The sequence below is a fragment of the Haliotis cracherodii genome, unplaced genomic scaffold (genome assembly GCF_022045235.1).
Source record: "Haliotis cracherodii isolate W230 unplaced genomic scaffold, xgHalCrac1.p SCAF_2, whole genome shotgun sequence".
In the NCBI taxonomy this organism is placed as follows: Eukaryota; Metazoa; Mollusca; class Gastropoda; order Lepetellida; family Haliotidae; genus Haliotis; species Haliotis cracherodii.
In genome coordinates, this window is record NW_027266275.1 from 21,893,416 (window position 1) to 21,916,358 (window position 22,943).

At 39.3% G+C, this 22,943-nt stretch overlaps 1 protein-coding gene across 1 annotated transcript in view; it reads left to right on the plus strand.

Annotated features, from left to right (window-relative positions):
* LOC139467409 (cilia- and flagella-associated protein 337-like) overlaps nucleotides 1-22,943 on the plus strand; it is an 80,998-nt gene that overhangs the window by 37,461 nt on the left and 20,594 nt on the right. The window contains exons 4-11 of the mRNA XM_071248967.1: nucleotides 15,095-15,341; nucleotides 16,623-16,769; nucleotides 17,569-17,631; nucleotides 18,445-18,670; nucleotides 19,387-19,433; nucleotides 20,039-20,176; nucleotides 21,695-21,883; nucleotides 22,435-22,626. Of these exons, the coding sequence (XP_071105068.1) occupies nucleotides 15,095-15,341; nucleotides 16,623-16,769; nucleotides 17,569-17,631; nucleotides 18,445-18,670; nucleotides 19,387-19,433; nucleotides 20,039-20,176; nucleotides 21,695-21,883; nucleotides 22,435-22,626 (1,249 nt within the window). The remainder of the gene's footprint in view (nucleotides 1-15,094; nucleotides 15,342-16,622; nucleotides 16,770-17,568; nucleotides 17,632-18,444; nucleotides 18,671-19,386; nucleotides 19,434-20,038; nucleotides 20,177-21,694; nucleotides 21,884-22,434; nucleotides 22,627-22,943) is intronic.

Here is a 22,943-nt window from a genome sequence, read left to right on the forward strand (position 1 = left end):
AGATACATTTGTCAGGCATAAGGACTACATTCAGCTTAAATCTCTTCCTGAATTTGGCCGGTGGGGTAGCCTAGTGGTTAAAGCGTTCACTCAATACACCGAAGACCTGGGTTTGATTCCCAAAATGGGTATGATGTATGAAACCTATTTTTAGTGTTCCCTGACATGAAATTGCTAGGATATTGCTAAAAGTGTCATAAAACTCACTCACTCAACATTTCGGAATGAATTTTATGGACAGTAAAAAGTTTGATTAAAATCTTTTCTGATGTATTTGTCAAGCACACTTTTCTACATTTAGCTGCAAATATATTAGTAAATTGTTTATTGGACTGTTCACACTTATCAGTTGCACGTTTAATCTTGATCAACAATTTCCTTAACATTGTCATGAAGTGAGCAGTCGGTCACAGATCAGAGAGTTCGTTCCTGCATAGATCACAAAAGTGCAGCTAATCATTTGCCATATTTGATCCTAATCATGTGTGACCAATCACATCCATTGTCCTCACACAATATCTATCATGTATCTATTTCAAAGATATACTGACTGTTCCACGCCATTAAACCCTCGCCTTTTCTCTAAACCTCTGGGTAACACACCTGAGCCATTATCTCAACAGCCAGTGATAGGTTTCACTGATAGACCGTAGAGTATCAGCCTTTTGAATCCAAGTTCATAAGGTCTTTGTAATAATCCCTACACAAATACCTTCTGGCACCAAGATGACCCCCTGTAAATTTAATTCGTGTTATGTCGCTTAATGTTCCATAAAATACAACAGTCTTTAATTTAAAGTGACATGAATCAAGTTGTCAGTTTTTCTGGCAGGGGATTAAAAAATGTTATTGAAAGAAACCCCAATGTTTGCTGTGTGAACTAACACTCACCGGAGTGGTAAGTCTCTCAAACAAGGTAGTAAATGCATGTTCCATGATAAGAGTCCATTAGGTTGGATGTTTGAATGACTTCCAGTCATTGATGTGCCGATGTTTTGTCCAAAGGATTAATGAGAAAGGAGAGAGTATTTGCAGTGATATTGGCTGGTTTATGGAACAAAGACAGTGTTTGTGTCCACATGTTTCTTGTGAACGGGGAATACTGGAGAGAAGTGGCATGTTGATCTCATCACTGACCTTGGTCAGTTGTGGTTATTTCCAGAGAAGTTTGTGGAAATTTCGAGTGTTCCAGATGGATGGCAAATGATTGGTTCATTAAACCTCATTTGTTAAGATCGTGGGGTAGAGTTGTGTTTCATGTCTTATCGGGCAAAGAAATGACAAACCTTTAACAGAATGCATTCATGCAGTTTGAGGATTTGTGGACAAGACCAAAACTCCACTGAAAATGAATGCATATAAACAGACAACAGAATATACGGACAGGAATGGAACTATTCAAACCACATGTTCAACAAGGATTAATTTGATCATTACTACAATGAAGAAAATTTGATCATTTGGTATAAGGCAGATAGTTGTCAGCATAAATTATGATGAAGAAAGTTAAGAGACTGTCATTGGCTCAAGCTGTCCATTTTGCTGAACCTGAAGTGAAATCCCCAAGATCTGTAAGATCAGATCCAGTTCTGTCTGTGCGTCTGCCACCGCTGCAGACTTCTACCCAAGATGTCTGTCACAGTTCTACAGACGGGAAACAGTTGGAAGAGCAATTCGGGGAGGACTTTTACGTGTCTGATGATGATGCCCACTGTGCTGCATCCCCATCTGAAGCACCCCTCAGTGCACTGGACCTTGTCCGCAAACATTTCAGTCACATTAAGTCATTCCTGGAGATGAATTTTGACCAGGAATCTGACGACGGGTGAGTAAGAACTAAAACAAGACAAGGGAGATAATGCTGTGATTAGTGGCATGGGTGGCTCAGACATCTAAGGCACCAAGGCAGAGTTGTGTCCCTTAGGTGTGCCAGGAACCTATAGTTGTAGGTTCGAATCCCAGTTTGCATGGATTATATTTTTTTGTTTGACAGTACCATTCCTGTGCTTGGGTTTCAACAAAGTAAAGAACATTGAAGACCTGCATCACTTTGGGGTTTTCTTCTACATCTTGCTAACATGCCATGGTATAACAGAAGTACTGTTTAATGATGTGGTGTAAAACCCAACTCACTTGCTTACTCACTCACTAAGGGAAAAAAAATAATAGTCTTGGTTCTCAGACACTGCCTGTATTATCATAAAGTCTTCCGCACATTCTGTTTTTATTTCCATTTTTAAAAAATGTAAAAAAAACCTAATACTTGAGACAATGCGATCCAATATGACACGCAGTTACTTCCCTTTATATGAGCAGGGCTTTACTGTGCATCTCATGTTATGGTCATGGCGGCAATAGGAGTTTGTATGCTTTTTTTTTTAGGGAGGCCCTTTCCCAGGTTGATGGAACACAACTGTTTAATTGTTTACATACTAGTTTGAACAAGCTAGAAGAAAAAAACCCACTACCGCCCGCATTATGTTTTCAAAAGTCATTGCCTGAGAACCAATTTTTTATATTTTTTTAAGCCTAATGCTATGATCAATATAATCAGCTTCATTTTAAATACCAAACATATAGCTCTTAGTATCATACGGGGTGCCGTTGTACAATACAACCTTAGGGCTACGACTGTCGTAAGTCAGTGTTAAGGTATGGGAGTTACGATCACCTTAGCGCTAAGATCGCTTTGTATAACGGCACCCTGGACACTATAACTGTCAGTGTTTGTTCACAATTCCTTAAATTTCAATCACATATTTGTTATAAATAGAGTGAATGTTTTGCTCAGTACAGTGAATGTTTTTCTCAGTACAGTGAATGTTTTGCTAAATACAGTGAATGTTTTGCTCAGTACAGTGAATGTTTTGCTTAATACAGTGAATGTTTTGCTCAGTACAGTCAATGTTTGCTCAGTACAGTAAATGTTTTGCTCAATACAGTGAATGTTTTGCTCCATACAGTGAATGTTTGCTCAGTACAGTGAATGTTTTGCTCAGTACAGTGAATGTTTTGCTCAGTACAGTGAATGTTTTGCTAAGTACAGTGAATGTTTTGCTCAATACAGTGAATGTTTGCTCAGTACAGTGAATGTTTTGCTCAATACAGTGATGTTTTCTCAGTACAGTGAATGTTTTTCTCAGTACAGTGAATGTTTGCTCAATACAGTGAATGTTTGCTCACTATGAATAATGGCCTGGGGGAGGTGCAGGTGTGGGGGTGGGTGAGGAATGATAGAAATAGACAGGCAGTTCTTATTATGTATAAACTTTCAGAATCTTCTCAGATCTGTTCATGGCATCAAAATGAAACCAGTTTTTTTTATGATTGGTTATTCAAAATGTGAATAGTTTGAATGTTTCATCACAGAAACCAAATGGTTTACAATAACTTGTGCCTTATCTCATCAATAATTATGTTTCTAGACACAAAAAAGTAAGTTCAAATTTCACTCATTCACTGACAAAATTGAACAAATAAATGAAGGTTTGGTACACTCTATCTATACTGTGCATTTCAATGAAGGATGTTCGAAATCATTTGAAAGATAATGTTCAGTTAACTTTGATAAAGTTATATAGTCCTACCAGTTTCAACAATGAAGTATTGATTAAATTTCATGGTGTTTCCATTTCATAAATACACTTTGTACTCCTGTAGATTTATTGATAAAATGTACGTTATTAAAACACGAACTGTGTATTTTTGCCTTCATGTCCAAATACCAGTACAAGCAGAAAAACTGAAATAAAATTGTTTGCATAAGAGCATGTTAATAGCCCGAAGCTGATAACCTCATCAGTCACGATGTCACAGGATTGTGATGTATGACAGGTGAAATAGGTTCTTGGCCAGTAATTGATGGTAATGTTTGCATTCTGTAAACAAAGCAACATGGCGTGTAGATATCAATAAAAGCTGTCCGAGCCAACACAATGTGATATTTGTCCAGGCATTGATTTCAACAGTGTTTACAGTTTTGCAACATGGAAACATTGAGAATTAATCTCAATACAGATAATATATCATGCATGCTCTTGTTATACAGAGATGTTTGGTTATATTTTATCATACATGCGATGGATATAAGAAGAGTTTGTTATATTATCTCTAATCACAATCGCCTCCAGGGTGTAGCGGATAGAGTGTCTGCACAGAGGGCAGAAGGTTGGTGGTTCGATCCCCGGACGCATCATACCAAAAGATGTCAAAAGGTGGTATTTGTTGTTACCTTGCCTGATCCATGGCCTTAAGGGGCTAAAAACGAATTGGTTATCTTGGATTTAGTGTAATGTGTCGTAGAGGGTATCCATGTTAAATTGTGGCATGGTATCTCATGGGCCAGCGCTATAAAACTGCCTGAAGTCAAGACTAGTACAAGCAGCCATACACACACATGCTTGTATGTTGTTGTATGAGTGAAATAATCTTGATGTTGAACTCCATTTCACTTGACCTCAGCTCTCTTATCCTAGTAGAGCCTTGTATAAGGCCATGTCAGTAGAGCCATGTCAAATGTCAAGGAACTGTAGGATTTTTACATTTAGGTCAAACCATTATTTAAGTGTTTGATGAGTGAGTGGGTGAATTGGGTTTAACGCTGCTTTGGAAAGTATTCAAGTTATTTCTCAGCTTGACAACTTAATCTGCGAGGAAAGCCCGAAGAGATGCAGGTCTTAAACGTTTACCACTTTGGTGAAAAACAAGAGCATTGGTTTGTTGCTGACTAACTTAGAAACATAATTGTGGTGGATTTGTTTGACGAAGCCTGCCCTAGATTCTGACCTAAGATGCTTCATCATAACTCCATGTCAGAATGATGAGGTCTGATTGGTTCTTGTGATCTTGAAAAATACAATGTATCCCGCTTGTGAGGGAAATATATTTCTGAGCAGGAGAATAAATCCCTTATAACCCAACACGAAGAACACAGACTGCACTTGGATTTCTGAGCAGGAGAATAAATCCCTTAAACCCCACCACGAAGAACACAGGCTGCACTTGGATTTCTAAGTGGGAGAATAAATCCCTTAAACCCAGCCTCGAAACAAAGTCAATGAACATCACATGACAAAGCACAAGTTAACTTCAGTCCAAACGAGCAGTTTTCTACAAATTATGAATTTATTTTTTTTCATTTACAATGGCAGATTTAACATGTCGGTAAGATAAATTTTATTGGTACATGTGGTGTATAGCATCGTTAGGCTTTATACCATTCAAACAGATACAAAATATGTCTCTTTATCCATTTCCCACAAGATAAAAATGCATATGGATAGTTGTAAATCAGTAATTTGATAAATATATGTTAACACCACGCTCAGCAATATTCCAGGTATATAATGGCAGCCTGAAAATAATTGTGTCTGGACCAGACAATCCAGTGAAAATTATTATGACCAGCATCCCTTACAGTCAGAGTACGATGGCACACAATCAGTATTGATATTTTTATTAGAAATCTGTAAATAAGTATAAACATAATCTCAATGAAATATTCAAAAGCTTAACCTTAAGGAAATAAAGTGGTATGGGTTTATGTAAGTAATTGATAAAAATTGTCCACCAGTAGAATCTTTTCATGCCCAGCATGCCAAATGTGTCAAACATGGCAACTCTTACGATCTCTTGATCAACAAACTAGGTAAATTTGCATTATTTCTATTCTGATGGATTTTCTTTGTCTGTAGGACCCGTGAAGATTCCGGGGTAGATTAGGCCTTCAGCAACCCATACTGCCGTAAAAGGCAACTATGCTTGTCGTAAAAGGTGACTAACAGGATCGGGTGGTCAGGCTCGCTGACTTGGTTGATACATGTCATCGATCCCAATTGCGTGGATCGATGCTTATGATGTCAATCACTGGATTGTCTGGTCCAGACTTGATTACTTTACAGACCGCCGTCATATAGCTGGAATATTGAGTGCTGCATTAAACAAACAAACAAACAAACAAACAATCTTTGTCTGTAGACTTTTAGTGACAATAGTATGATGTGAATAGGGCTGGGATGATTCCAAATTTTCTACCCGGGTACCCACCCCCCTATTACCCGACCCTACCCAGGTACCCACTGTAGGCCTCAAGAATTAAGGTACAAAATGTCCGATTGGGGATTCTTTTACCATAGCCCTGCCAAAATGTATTTAGACACATGCATTAAACAATCTGTTCATGCATACACTGAAGTTGACTTAAGATTATATCTTTACTCAACCATATGAAAAATCAGAAGCAATTTTGTCATTAAACAATATATCACGTGACTAACCACAGGTCCGGGTAGTTCTGTGGGTACCTGGGTCCTACTCAGTACCACCCGACCCAGGTACTCAAGTTACCTGTCCCAGCCCTAGATGTGAGGCAGGCGGAGATGAACATTTATGAGGCTGTAATTGTATAAATTCATACGAGGACATTGTGGAAATTTGTATTTTACATTGTTACTAAGTGTCACATCAATATACCAGTCATATATCTCAATGGCCTGTAAGCATGGTAATGGGAGTACACTCAATATTGATTATTTCCTGTTTTACACTGTTTACAAGACAGGCTCACCTTTTCGTGAACAGCTTGTATCACCACTATTTGATGGTGATTCATACACACATGCTTATCATATACCGTATTCGACGTAATAAGTGCCCAGGGCGCTCTCAAAATTAGAAATAGGGGGCTTTCATTAGAATATTATTTTGTCGAAAAAAACAGAGTTGAAAGATAAATTTCATGGTTTATGCTGACAGGCTGAAATGTTTATATACGAGAGATATTTTTTTCCAGAATTTAATTGCCCATAATTAAGGGTGCATATAACACACAAGTGCGTATTATACGCGAAGAAACAAGTATTGTGTGCATTGATCAATCGGAAAGGGTGCTAATTGGGATTGTTCACAAGCCAATATATCAGCCTGGGCGCTTATTAGAGCGGGGCGCTTATTACGTCGAATACGGTAGTAATATTCATACAATAGACTCTGCTTCAGTAGAGATTTCTTATGATTATGGAATGTGTTTTGTTGCTTTTGTTACTGAGGTTGGGTAAAATCTAAAAGCTAAAAATCTATTTATTAAGCTTCATTAATGCTGTATGGTTATTTAATTTATGTTTTGAAAGTTTTCAAACTTTCAACCTACCAATATCCACTTGCTCCAAGTTTGTAAAGTTGAAAAATAATTAAACTATTTGCTGACCATATAAACCATTTGTACTTGTAAGCAAATTAAGCCTGCTACGGAGCTTATAATGTTTCATAATATGGTAGAACCACAAAGTAAGAGATAGGAAGCCTGACTGAATACTTTTTATTTCTTATCCAGTAAATAAACAAAACAGGTTTGCCAATAAATAAACAAAACAGTTGATCTGCTACCCGCTTGTTTGGTGCCTGATCTGGTACTCCAGTGTCCAGTGTACATAGGTCTGTTCAATATGTGTTTGTTAAGAGTAGGTCAATTGAAATAAATTCAAACTAATTAGCCAGGTTAAAAAAGTACTATATTTTTAGATGTCCTTAATGTAAAGATATTGACCCACATAGTGTGGAATAGAATAAAATGACTACAGAATAATAACTCTTTCTGTGCATGAATTACAACATTTCACAATGTTTACATAATTATTTATGAGTAAATTATGAGGGCAAAGATTCAAGAGGATACACAAACATGAAGGCAGATATGCCTTGGAATTTAAGTATATAGACAACAACAATTTTAGAAGTCTATTCACGAGATAATTTATTGGATGAGGTACGTCAGACCTGATTGTCAGTGTTTGACTAGGGGATTGTTTACCTCACGTATGAACTGTGATGTGTGTGTGCTTTGGAAGCAATGATTAGCCTGTGTACATGAACAGAACCAGCATTGATGGGCGGGTTTTGGAAACCACATGTACAAATAGAAACGCTGTACTTACATGCTGGAAACAGGGTGGGTGGGGAGAGAGAAGTGAAGTTAGATGGGGTAAGGGAGGGGGAGGTATTCAGGGGGGTAGGGTACGAGATGGGTGGAAGAGAGTGGTTATGAGGTCTTACGAGAACACTTTGATGTACTTTAGATTTGAGGAGAGATTGCCTGTGGTCTCATTGGTTTAACTGAATGGCTTTTCTAGGGTCTCGTCTACTTTGTGATTGTTCCCTGACACTTTTGGTTCAACTCTATGATCTTTGTGGGATTTTGTTTATTTTTCTCCAGTAACACTTGTTGTATCTCGGCTGTGAATAGTTTATGTGCCACTATCACTTTGTGATCTGGTTGTACCGATCTTACTGGATTACAAACTGAAGATTCTCCTCAAAAGAAGCTTTGATTTTTGTCTCTGATTTATTCTGTTGATGTATTTACTTGGAAAAATCAGACAAAAAAGGCCATATTTGATACGGCCTTCTATGGATCTTCGAGTCCAAGTGTTAATCATTTTCCAATGGACATTGTGAGACTTTCTAATGGTGACAGTGTGATACATTTTAATGGTGACAGTGTGAGACTTTCAAATGGTGACAGTGTGATACATTTTAATGGTGACAGTGTGAGACTTCCGAATGGTGACAGTGTGATACATTTTAATGGTGACAGTGTGAGACTTTCAAATGGTGACAGTGTGATACATTTTAATGGTGACAGTGTGAGACTTCCGAATGGTGACAGTGTGATACATTTTAATGGTGACAGTGTGAGACTTTCAAATGGTGACAGTGTGATACATTTTAATGGTGACAGTGTGAGACTTTCAAATGGTGACAGTGTGATACATTTTAATGGTGACAGTGTGAGACTTTCAAATGGTGACAGTGTGATACATTTTAAAAGTGCCAGTTGAGACCTTCTAATGGCAACAGTGTGAGACTTTCTAATGGTGACAGTGTGAGACTTCCTAATGGTGACAGTGTGAGACTCTCTAATGGTGACAGTGTGAGATGTTCTAATGGTGACACTGTGAGACTTTCTAATGGCGACAGTGTGAGACTTTCTAATGGTGACAGTGTGAAACTTTCTAAAGGTGACAGTGTGAGACTTCCTAATGGTGACAGTGTGAGACTTTCTAATGGTGACAGTGTGAGACTTTCTAATGGTGACAGTGTGAGACTTTCTAAAGGTGACAGTGTGAGACTTTCTAATGGCGACAGTGTGAGACTTTCGAATGGCGACAGTGTGAGACTTCCTAATGGTGACAGTGTGAGACTTCCTAATGGTGACAGTGTGAGACTTTCTAATGGTGACAGTGTGAGACGTTGTAATGGTGACAGTGTGAGACTTTCTAATGGTGACAGTGTGAGACTTCCTAATGGTGACAGTGTGAGACTTTCTAATGGTGACAGTGTGAGACTTCCTAATGGTGACAGTGTGAGACTTCCTAATGGTGACAGTGTGAGACTTCCTAATGGTGACAGTGTGAGACTTTCTAATGGCGACAGTGTGAGACTTTCTAATGGTGACAGTGTGAGACTTCCTTATGGTGACAGTGTGAGAGTTATGATCTATGTATATGAACATGTCATGCATGGTAGAGGGATAACAGTGTAGTGACCATTCATTTGATTGGATGTGCTTCACTCACACGACAAAATGGAATTCTTCCTGAAACGGATGAATAGAAACAAACCAGTGCAGGACAAATCAAGGTAAAGTTGATGATGTATTTCCAGGTATGATTTACCTGTTCTTCCCTGTCACTGCCATGTCTTTGTGTCTGGCTGTAACCATCCGAGGAAGACAAATAGATGTAGCAGTAATTAAGTTTAATGTCAAGATGGTTTCGAGGGCCACAGGTGGCCCAGTCGTCATTAGCGCCGCGCTTCGCTGTGCAGAGTTGCGTCCCTTGGGCACGCCAGAAACCTATGATTGTGAGTTCGAATCCCGGTTCGCCCCGATTATGTTTCTAGGTTTGTCAGCACCATACCCGTGCTCGTGGGTTTCACCGAAGTGGTAAACTTCTGAGACCTGCATCACTTCGGGCTTTCCTCCCACATTAAGCTGACAAGCTGTGATATAACTGGAATACTGTTAAAAGCGATGTTAAACCAAAGTCACTCACTCACTCACTCAAGATGGTTTCCTTTTTTCAAATTTCTTTCAGCAATTTTTCCAACAGTTCCTATATCCATCTCATTGCCTGAAGCCACAGTAGATGATCAGGTTATCATGTAGTGGTTGTCTTTGAGTCAGGCATCAACTATTCAAGTCTTACATACTTCCATCATCCTGTTCTTGAGGAGCCATGAAGATCCAGTCTTCAGCAACCCATGCTTGCCATAAAAGTCGACTATGCTTGTCGTAAGAAGTGACTGAAAGGATCGGGTGGTTGATGCATGTCATCGTGTCCCAACTGCGTAGATCGATGCTCATGATGTCAGTCACTGGATTGTCTGGTCCAGACTCAATTATTTACAGACCAGTGTCATACAGCTGGAATATTGCTGAGTGCGGCGTTAAATAAGAAACAAACAAACATGTATTAAGATTGGGTTTGTTCATGAGTTTTTCATGAAACTGATTGTCCGGCAGTTTTAGAGGTTGTCCAGAGAGAACATAGTCTAAAAACCTTAGGATTGTTCCAGAATCCACAGAACTCACTCAGTTGTGTTTAAAGCAGTTCATTCTCATAGCTAATAACTTTTCAGTTAAACATTCATCATCAGAGATCAGGGAAGTCTTAACATTCCACTTCAGCCAGAGCACTTCCCCCTTTTTAACCTTTTTTCTTGATCAATATTCAAAATGCATCAGGCAAAATCAAGTAAACAATTTGAATAACAAATATAACAGACAGTCTTTGATGGGCATTTAGAGTTAGTGAGTATGATTTTACACCGCTTTTAGCAATATTCCAGGAATGTCATGGTGGAGCCCCTGTATCCATGTGGGGGATCGAACCAGGGCCTTCGGCTTGATGAGCGAATGCTTTAACCACTAGGCCACCAAACCGCCCCTTGCAATTTAGAAGTTTGATGAAACAGAATATAAACATATATGACAGAAAGGTTACCAAATAAGACATAGTATTTAATGAAAGACAGCTCTTTATTAACTAACTTTTACTTTTGAAAAAAATATTTAAGTAAAAAACTTTTGTGTAAAACTCTAACTACAAAAATAAGATTATGTGGGCTTAACATAAATGTTTGAGTAGCAAGCTGTGCATCATAGTCCTTGATTTCATTTCAGTTTTAGTCCCATTGATCGTATAAACAACACAGTGAAATTCTCCATTGAAGCAAGCCACTTGTATTTGCACCTGAACTCAATGTTATCAGGGCTTCATGAAAATAGAACTATTTCTGTCACCTAATACTTTCCATAGACAAAAGAGGACAGGGTGGTGAAGAAACTGAATAGACGTACCTTGAAGCGTGTAGAAAGGATTGGAATTCTGTTAACCACACAAGATTGATTTAGGTGCGTGTATTGTTCTCAAGAAAAAATCATGTCTCTGTTTGCTTTTCGTCTCTACTTGCACTGATCGTTGAGAAATAGCAGAATATGGGGATAGTATTACAGTTAGGAACCCCATAAGCCAGTTAAGCCCAGCTAGTAGATAGTTATGCAGGCTGTGTGGACAAGCTTGACAAAGTGCTCCAATTAAGATAGTTTGATTTGGATTTTGGGGTTTAAGTGGTCAATTATGTTAGAATAGGCATGCCAAGGAAAGTGTTTAAGATTGGATTTGTGGAGTCAGACAATTCAAAGGATAGGATTATCACTGAAAAGTGAGTAACATGTTTGATATCTTGATTGAAGAAGTGACACCCCTGACTTGGAGCTATTTTTACTTCATTTCTCAAATTCATTACAGGAAAAGTTGTGCTAGACTGACGGTTCAGAAAAGTTTCTTTAACATTATCTGTTGTGTGCAAACTGTAATTGATGATTCAGTTATTGAATTATGCGAAGCTTGTTTTTTTAGGTTTGTTGGTTGGTTGGTTTGTTGTTACGCGCCGCACTCGGCAATATTCCAGTTATATGACGGCGATCTGTAAATAATTGAGTCTGGACCAGACAATCCAGTGATTAATATCATGAGCATTGATCCACGCAATTGGGATCGATGACATGAATCAACCAAGTCAGCGAGCCTGACCACCCGATCCCGTTAGTCCCCTTTTACGACAAGCATAGTCACCTTTTACGGCAAGCATGGGTTGCTGAAGACCTATTCTACCCCGGATCTTCACGGGTCTGTTTTTTTAGGGTTATTGTTTGTTTTTGATTTTCCTACTGAAGTAATAAACGAACTGTATAATACAACACAGTAACGGAACTTTCTCTTTCCTTTCTGAAAACAAATGATTAAATGTTTTGATCATAGTGTTGCTTTAAACCCTGCTAAAATATAAAACGTCAGCAATCTGTAAGTCTTGATTATCTGCCAAAACAGATTCAACTGGGATAAAGGGCAAAATAGTCGTGCACATGATATGCATGGCTCACTGGAAATCACCCTCCATGATGTATTACCTTCTCCATCTTCCTGAGGCAAGGGAGTTAACTGACTATAAAAGTCCAGTTTCCACCCTTGCTGAACTAGACTGGAATTTCTGGGCTCGATGGTACCACCACAAGTGGCTATTACGAGTTATGTCGCTTCTATGTCCTTCATATTGACCAATCAGATTCGACCTCTCATATCACTTGCATTTGCTTCAAATAATATGGCGCCGCCCAGTGAAGATGATCTGATCGATAATTAAGATCTATATTGTAATAATAATGATAATAATAATAATAATAATAATAATAATAATAATAATAATAATAATAATATTTCGCGAAGTGCATCAAATCACGTGAGCATCTTGATTAAAAACATGAAAAGATTTGGAAAATATCAGTTGACGCTAAGTTATCTGAACACATGCTTTGCAAATTCTGCAATTGACCGTAATCTGCACGGCAGTTTACAGACTAGATGTTGATTGGACTATGCACAGACTTGTTAGTTCAACCAAACTATAACTCCATAATTGCATCCTAGTTCGGTAAGGGTGGAAACTGAACTGTCAGTTAACTCCCTTGCCGCAGGAAGGTGTACCCTCTCTAAGCGTTATATACTATATTTAAAGAACACCTCATTCATTACTATAGTTACTGCATCATGCCATGACAGATTAACTTAAGTATGATGAAGAATCAGTGTTCCTTAACTTCATTTGAGAAGTATACTACACTACTCTACATAGTATTTTTAAACTAATTTAGAGATATCGGTTATAATTTTCCATAAAGATTTTCCAGATCAACCTTTTACTTTGTCAGTAAACAGTACAAAGATCCATGAGATATTGACACACAAATATATCAACTATTAACAACATTGATGTGTAAACACAGTATTATGAGTGCATTTGGGGACTGCACTTAACTACACTTTATGTCAGAAAGGTACGTGTGTATACATACAACAGGGGAATCCCTTCTATTACGTTAAAGAGTGTTTTCTATAATGCTTAACAGCCGTTTCTTCAAACAGTATCATGTTGTTCACCCGGTTAGTGGCTGTTGACTTGAGGATTAATCAGGATTACCTCCCTTGATCAGAGTGATTATCAAGCAGGGTTCTGTGTTGACATAAAGATATCATACCACACAGAAAGCAAGAGCCATTGTCAACCAGAGTCTGAATTACCGAGGTGCTACTAGACTGTTTGACTGGCTCTTGCACATTGTGATTAATTTGAAATCTGTTGAAAAAAGTGTTGATTCTGTTACACTTATTAAATACAGCACAGTTTATACAAGTGAATTACCAAATTTTCAAAATATTTTTTTCTATGTTTAAGGTTAAGAGGTACTGTGAAATAGATGACATGAGAGAATCATTTGGTATCGTACAATGCCCTGCTTGAATTAAGAAGTCACTATTTATGAAAGTTATTATGATATGTGAACATATTTGCCTCCGATAGTATGTCCCTCTGTAATGTTATTAGATCTACAGGTGTGAACCCAAACAGAACCAACTGGTTACCAGATTGCTGAACGAATCGGTGTTGACAAAAGCAGTCTGAAATGGTTAGCCTCGGGATTTACTGTTTCATTAAAATGAATGGAGTGAGTGAGTTTGGTTTTACGCCGCTTTTAGCAATATTCCAGCAATATCACGGCGGGGGACACAAGAAATGGGCTTCACGCATTGTAGCCATGTCGGGAATCGAACCCGGGTCTTCAGCGTGACGAGCGAACGCTTAACCACTAGGCTACCCGACCGCCACTTAAATGAATGGACACACTCTATTCATTCAGTTGTTTCTTTTGCCATACTCGACAACTTTCCAGCTATGTGACGGCAGCCTGTTATTAATCAAATCTGGGTCAGGTAAACTGATGACTGTTATTATGAGCACAAATCGACTCCATCACCAACCAATCCATTATTCACCTCATGAACATAGGGGGCAGTTGGGTAGCCTAGTGGTTAAAGTGTTAGCTCGCCACATCGAAGACCCAGGTTCAATTCCCGACATGGGTACAATATGTGCAGCCCATTTCTGGTGTCCGCTGCCGTGATATTGCAGGAATATTGCTAAAAACGGCGTGAAACCATACTCACTCACTCACTCATGCACGTAGTTTTCCCGGGAACCTCTTCTATCCAGAAATATATTCTAAGAATATCCTTATCAAGGAGCACATTACATAGGAAAAAACATTAATGTTATACAGTCAGCAGCATTCCAGCGATGATCAAAGAAACCTGTAAATAATCACATCTAGACCAGACACACCAGTGACAGTTATAGTCCTGATCATGTGCGGATGGAGAATCCCTCTGGTCTTTCTTGTTTTTGTATTTTTGTTTTTCTCTAAAGGCAAGGATCCAAAATAGTTATGACAGTGGTGCCTTCGTTTGAATTTGTGCAGCTATTTCTTTGTGGATAGGTGACATAGTTTTGTACACAAGCAAGATAGGTCTGAAAAATGTCTTTTTACTGTTGGTGTCTGAGGTAGTAGTGGCCAGAATAAAGTCATTGATCAACCTGAGTTTGTAGAAGATCACCTGTGAATAACCACAAGCAGTAAATCACTTGAAACAGAATAATCAAACACATCCACCTTCAATAAATAGTAAACTGTTCATTTCAGTTTCAACAAGGCTGAGAATGTCCGCCTTGAGGAGCACATCAAGCTGCAGCATCTGGAGCAGTTGCTCCACGAGTTTGAGATCCACGACCCCGAGGACATCCTCATCCATGAGGAGACCGGCTACTTCCCTGCCAAGGTCTTCAAGAGGACCCCAGGGTGTATGAACGTGGAAGAGTTCAAAAACACCATATCCAAGGTGCTGGAGACCAATGAATATGATGACTACTTGGAGAGGCTCTTCACCAAGGTCAGTGTAGCAGGGATACATACTATGCATAAAACACTATCTACCCCAAGTGATCTTGCCACATACAGAATACAGCATAATATCCAATTAAGTTTAACAGAATAATACTCGAAACTCGTCAAACTTTGAGACATATTAATTTAATACCATACAACGGTCCACCTTTAGAATTCAGGCATCCGTTCGACAAAGTTATTGTAGTGCTAAGGTTTCATAGCAACTCACATACGTTAACATAGACTTACGACTGTCGTTGCGTTACAGTACAAACTTCTTGTGGAACGGGGCTCTGAACCACAAAGTTTACAATCACGTCACAATACCTGATAATGTAATTTGTGGAATTTTGTTGCAAGATCCATCGGCGAAACAATTTATCATCTCCACACGCAATGTCGTTGAATAAGCCAAGGGATGTTCGGAGCTTTCAATATTTGTTTGTGTAACTTGTTCCGACAGTACATAAGCATGCGTCTTGGTATTACACAATGTGTAATACAGCTGTATCTTTATTAAACGGATGATCTCTTCACGGACAAGTAATAAACCAAATTTATCTTACCAAAATGTTTAAATATGACATTGTAAAAGAATTAACACAAATTCAAAATTGATTGAAAGCATCTGTTCGATTGAGCTGAGCTCGAGGTTAACTTGTGCTATGTCACATGACTTCCATTGACTTGAAAAAGCGTGCAGCTTTTTGCTTTAAATCGGGGTATTTAGGGATTTATTCTGCCTCTCAGAAATCTACGTGCAGCCTGACTTGCTCGTGGCTGGGTATAAGGGATTTATTCACCTGCTGAAAATTTATTTCCCTCCAAGGCGGGATACATAGTATTTTATCAAGATCACATGGACCAATCAGATCTCATCATTCTGACATGGAGGTATGATAATGTTTCTCAGTACACAGTGTACTGGGGGCAGGGGAAGGGGATGTTTTTTCCAGAACTGCGGTAATGGATCCAAGTGTAAGTGTAGGTTAACAAAAATGGAGATATACATGATGTTTAATCATACACTTGACATATGAGAATCTGTTTTATTTACCATGGAAAGATAAATGTATCCCTGTCAGAAGTGGAGAGTATATAACAGTGGTTGTACCACAATTGCAATGGTTGCCTTCAATAAACACCCCTACAAGTTACCACAGTATAGGATTCTCAATGGATGCCATGTTTTTTTGGTTCACCTTGACACATCATTTGTCAGTATGTGTTACCATAATATATGATCCTCAATGGATGTGGTAGTTGCCATGTTTTTTGTGTTTAGCTCGACACGTCGTGTGACGGGTACGTGGACTGGGATGAGTTCTGCACCTATCTCCTGCTGCTGTACCGGGAAAACGACTACCTCCGCACCAAGAAGGAAATCCCCTTCCTTGTGGAGCCCAAGATCAGACATGCTGTACACAACAGGGTGAGAACATGGAACATTCGTTTGTTTGTTGTTTCATACCACACTTAGTAGTATTCCAGTTATATCATGGCAGCCTGTAAATGATGATATCTGGGCCAGACAATTCACGATGACATGCATTAAACCAAGTCGCCGAGCCTGACCAACAAATCCATCATGATTCCCCTTATGACAAGGACCGCCTCCATGGTCTAGTTGTAAAGTGTCCGCCCGGAGAGTGAAAGGTCTGGGGTTCGATCCCCGGCCGCGTCATACCAAAAGACGTTAAAAGATGGTACTTGTTGTTACCCTGTCTGGCGCTCGGCATTAAGGGGCTAAAACAAGGACTGGTCGGCTCAGAGTCAGTATACTGTGTCTGAGTGGGGTATTCATGTTAAACTGCGGTATGGTATCTCAGTGGGCAAGCACTATAAATCGGCATCAGTCCGGACTAGTACAAGCAGCCACACACACATGTGCATGCCATTGCTATATAAGTGTAATAATCTTGGACGCGACGTTAAACCCATTTTCACCTCACCTCATCTTATGACAAGCTTAGGTTGCTGGGGACAAATTTTGACACAAGTCACTGAAGCCTGACCAACAAATCCATTATGATTCCCCTTATAACAAGCATCACGAGTGTCGTAAACATGGTCATGAACACGAATATAATATCCTCTATGTCTGATCAGTCAGCTGGTGTAGAACTTCTCTTGGACAATCCAGGATGTACTTTATTGTAGTCAATACGAGGTACATTTAATTCCAGTGTTGTATATTTTGTCGTTTCATCACAAGATGTCTTTATTTGCAGCAAGAAACTACAACCAAGATCATATCTGTTGAAAACCCTACCCGATATTTAACAATAAGTAAGGTAGGTGTAATCACACCTAGGTGTAGAGTCTGATTGTTGTCTGGTGTTGATGTTTTAGAATGAATATTTTTGTTGTCATTCTTTGCATATATGCTGAACCTGATTCATGCAGGTTTTTTCAATTATCGACCTTTCATTATCTTGGTACTGTCTACTTGTGCTCTGTGAACTCTGTCTGGCAAATAGCCATTAAATATCTGTTGGAATGTATAAAATAGAAGGTAATTACTTTGACATCAGTGAAATGATTCCCTGATTTGCCTGATCATGCTGGTAATGTAAACTGAGCAGAAATTCTGCACAAAATACTTTTACCTTGTGTCATCTTTTGACTTGACACCACTGCAGTGATCTCGAGTGAGTTAGAGAGTGAAGTTTAACACTGTGTTGAACAGTGAATGAATGAGTTGAGTTTTATGTGATTTGAACAGTATTTCAGTTATGTCATAGCGTGCTACAGTGATAGAAAGTAACATGTTTTAATATGTTCACTAATGTAGCAAATCCCTTAAAATGGCTAATTTCAACTAGCCTTGATGATACCTTAACGATTGGGCAATTGGCAAGGACTATAGGACAAGTGCCAATTTCTAACGCCGTGTTAGCTAAATTTAGGAGGAAGGCCAGATATAATGCAGGTTTACACCAAGGCCGAATATAATTGGTACTGACAAACCAAGAGTGAATCTGGGATTCGAACCTATTATCATAGGTTCCTGGCACCGCTAAGGGATGCAGCTCTGCTCAGCAAATTGACCCTGGCCCAAAGCACACCTGATACCACTGTAAGGTTGTATACTTCATGTTCTGCAGGAAGGGGGTATGAGTGTGTGGAACTCCAACATTTCGTATGAGAGGAATTATGTCATCGAGGATGACACCACAGAGACAATAGGTCAGAAGCGTCGCTTCAAGATGTGGATCACAGACGTCGTCTACATGCCCAACTGTCATAAGATTGCCATCGGATCTACGAGTCGAGACATTCGCTTCTATGATGTTTCCACCACCCAGTATTTTGAAGAATTCCATTTGTTTGGTAGGTACTGGTAACAAATTTATGCCTGTAATTTGTTTGTTTGTCTGTTGTTTAATGCCGGACTCAGCAATATTCCAGCTATATGACGGCGGTCTGTAAATAATCAAGTCTGGATCAGACAATCCAGTGACTGACATCTTGAGCATCATGGTATATTATGACATGCATCAACAAAGTCAGTGAGCCTGACCACCCGATCCCGTTAGTCGCCTCTTACGACAAGCATAGTCGCCTTTACGCAAGCATGAGTTTCTGAAGACCTATGCTACCTTGGATCTACACGGGTCTATGCCTTTACATGTTACAGCCGAAACTATACAGACAGCAGTGTCAGAAGTGAGCGTACCATACTTTATTAGTTATATTTTCATTGATTGTTTCTATCAGTAGTGTAGTGTATTTGTTGGAATATCATGCTCGTGTACTTGAACGACCCGCACCTGTACTGGGAGGAACAACAAGCAAAAGATGTCTGGTTTGAGCAAGGATTTATTCGTGGATGAAACGAGGTACCTGGGCCCGTTTCACAAAGCGATACTAACATTACAACTGTCGCAACTCCCATAGTTTAACACAGACTTACGACAGTCGTAATGTTACATGACATGATTTTTCCTTCACATACCCTGCAACACATCTGTGTATTGATATACATGTAGTACTTCCCTACAGTATCGTTCACCTGAAGCTTGCATCTGCATGTCTCTCTGTTCCAGCAATGACTGATGTACCCTACTGCTTTGACTACTGGTATGACCAGAAGGTAGGAGGTCTTTACAGACAGGAACACCTACTCATTACTTATTTCACGTATCAGCTCAAAATTGTCTGATTTGAGCCATTTATTATCTCTACTAGCAGGCTATCATAGAAAAAAAGGCTTTTGAAAAGATTTGGAACATTATTTGTATGTATCAAACATAATTCATTTCTTCTTCAGTGGATATAGGTTTTTGAAACATCCTGTTTTCCAGTCATGAGAATTTCATCTAAGACGGAACATAAGAGATTTTTGGAAAATTTCAGTTTTTATTACCCCAAAGCCAGATAGTCACTCTTAAGAAAATAGAATAATCTAAAATTGTTTCCCTGCCTGGCCGACAAGTGATACATGCGACATAATAGTGAGTTGGAAAATCATTTTTCTTTTACTCTGCAGACCTGACTTCTTTACAGACCAAAACCATAAGTGAAGGTGTTAATATATTTGTATTTTATTTCAACCCTGACCCACAGTTTGAGAAAAAAATATTTAAACAGACAAAAAAAAAGAAGGCCTAATCAATGTGTTGCTTCCCTGTCCGAGACATGTACAATATCCCAGAAGGTTCAGCCCCAACATAATGATGTGCACTCTGATACTACCAGAACCCCAACAATCGGTCTCTGCTAGCCTTCGGTGTGGACTCCGGGGACATCAACCTCCTCTACTTCAACAAACCCATCACACAGTTGTTCGAGACCCCCTTCCAGAGTGAAGGGGGAGTACAGAAGATATTCATGCAGGTAAACACATTTCAAGGTGTAATAAACTTGTAAATGTAAAACATTGTATGAAATGAAATTGTTTGCACTCTTCTAATATGGATCATCTTCCCAAGGCAAGGGAGTTAACTGACTATCAAAGTCCAGTTCCCACCCTTGCCGAACTAGGCTGGTATTTTGAAGTTACATTTTGGCTGGCCTAACAAGTCTATGCATAGTCCAATCAAAATCACGCATCAAAATCAAAATCCGGAACGTAAACTGTCATGCAGATTTTGGTCGATTGCATGATTTGCAAATATATGTACCGCCAACTCGTTGTCAACAGATATTTTACAAATCTTTTCATGTTTTTAATCAAGGTGCTCACGTGATTTGATGCACTTTGCGATGTAAGACCCGTTTTATCTCAATATAGATCTTGAGTTTTGATCAGATCGTCTTGACTGGGCGCCGCCATTTTGTTTGAAGCAAATGCAAGTGATACGGAAGGTGGAATCTGATTGGTCCAAAGGATAGGCTTAGAAGGGATATAACATGTAATAGCTACTGGTGGCGCTACGAATGAGCCCAGGAATTCCAGCCTAGTTTGGCAAGGGTGGGAACTGGATTTTTAAAGCCAGTTGATTCTCTTGCCTCGGAAATGTTCATCAACACACTGGTGCACCTATATCAGTCCTGCCTGGGTAGTCTTTCTAAGCCTTCCTCTACCCACCCTAATCTTTACCCCACCTGTTAGCCGATATCATTCCATCATTCGGGATATCACACTTTTAGATTTACCTAAGTGTCTGACAACTGCATTCTGTGATTGGCCAGCTTCAATCATGTGTATTGCGCACATTTTTTTCTTTTTCTGTCATCAATGTTTAAAACACCCACCTGCTCGACAGTCTGAGATGGTCTATTTTGTAGATGGATGGTCAGTTTTGAAAAGTTACATGCAAGATGGTCGGGCTATTATTGAATTTCCTAAATGACCTATTTAGCCTTCTAGTTTTAATTCAATGTAAGAGGTAAATTAAGTGTAAACGTTAACACATTATTGATGGATAAAATTTCAATCATTTGAAGTTTCTAAGTTGACAATCCACCAGTTGATTGTTATTTTCTGAGAACTTACATTTAACAGTACTATTCTTACGTTTACCCTTTTCTTACTTTTGTTCGTTAGTCTAGAAAATTCTGGACTTTATTTGGTCTGGTAACTTTGCAAAGTTGCCAGGCTTGTTGTCTGACTGAAATTCTAGGGAATATTAGACACTGCTGTTATGTACACTTTAGGAGGCATTTTCCTGTTTTGTACCCAGTCAATGAACCATGTGGTTGTGACATTTATTGGCACATGGAAGTAACCAGGATGTGTCACCATGAATGGCAGACTATTCATTTGCAATGTGTAAAGTGTGAGCCAGTTCACTATCCACGTTCAGTAAATGTGTCTAATGCAACGAAACTGGTCGTTTTCTTCTTGGTGTTCCCTTAATTATAGTTCCTCGTATATGTTCAGTTGTCAACTGTTGCCATCTCCTGCTGTAGGACCTGCACCAGCACACCAAGTATGTCCAGTTCTCTGTTCTGTCCAACATCCACCCCGGGATCATCAGACAGGTCCGCTTCCTGCCAGACAGTGACTCCATCATCTCTTCCTGCGACAGTGACCGCAAGTCCGTGGTCATCTCCGATGTCCAGAGCCTGAAGCGGTCTTATGTCTTCCGAGTAGATAAGGTATGTACTTATTCACAATGTTCAATTTACTGTCACTGAAACACTGGCCTCAATTTCCTGTGGCAGATTATGGATATGAATACTCCTAAGGCATTGATGTTTTTCTTTTCATGCCGAAAGTTTTTCATGCTCTGATCTCGCAAAGAAACCCTTTGCACTCCATAGAATGCTGTGTCCTGTTCGGTGACCTCAGGTGGTGGTTTAAGCATTAGCTCGTAATGCCAAAGGCCTGGGTTCTATTACCCACATAGTTTGAAGCCGATTTCTGATGTACCCATCCATGATTTTTCTTGAAGATTGCTATCCACAGAACTAGTCTGAGCATTTAGATGTCCTATCCTTTCACATTGCTATACTTCATGGAACTGACACAGAGACATCCAGATGGAACAAACGTTTCTACTCCAACCATTTGAAGCAATTACAAATACAGTGAAATCTCAATGTCCATTATTGTCAGGTCAGGGACAATTTGCCTTAATTATGTCTAGCAAAAGAATGTTTGCTGATTTGTAGGATATATAAAACAAATGGCTCTTTTGTGTCTGTAGGGTGTTGAGTGTTTTGACTACAACAAGAACATCAACATCCTGGCAACTGGCAGCTCCGACCACTACATCCGTCTGTGGAACCCGTACGTCACGAGTAAACCAATCACAGTCCTTGTTGGTCATGCTACTGGTGTCATCGGTATTGCTATTCATGAGGGTTTCCGACAAGTGTTCAGCTATTCCAAGGATGCGGTTTGTATTGACATAGTTTAATGAGTGTTATAATAGCGCAAAAATGCTTCAGATTTTGTCATACGTGATATGGAACCACTATACCATTCAGTGGAATTAATATATTTGTATCTTGTATTTGTCTCATCTATGTGCTGAGATGTGTTTCTTGGGAACTTGTCTACCATGTTCTGTGCATGCTGTGGCGTCACTAACCCTATTTGTCCTTGGGGAGTTTAGAGGCAGAATAATAACCTGTGGTCCTTGAAACAAGCAGCTAATATATAACTGTCCTGTAGGCCAAATCCCACATACCTACTTACCAACTGGCTCCAGAT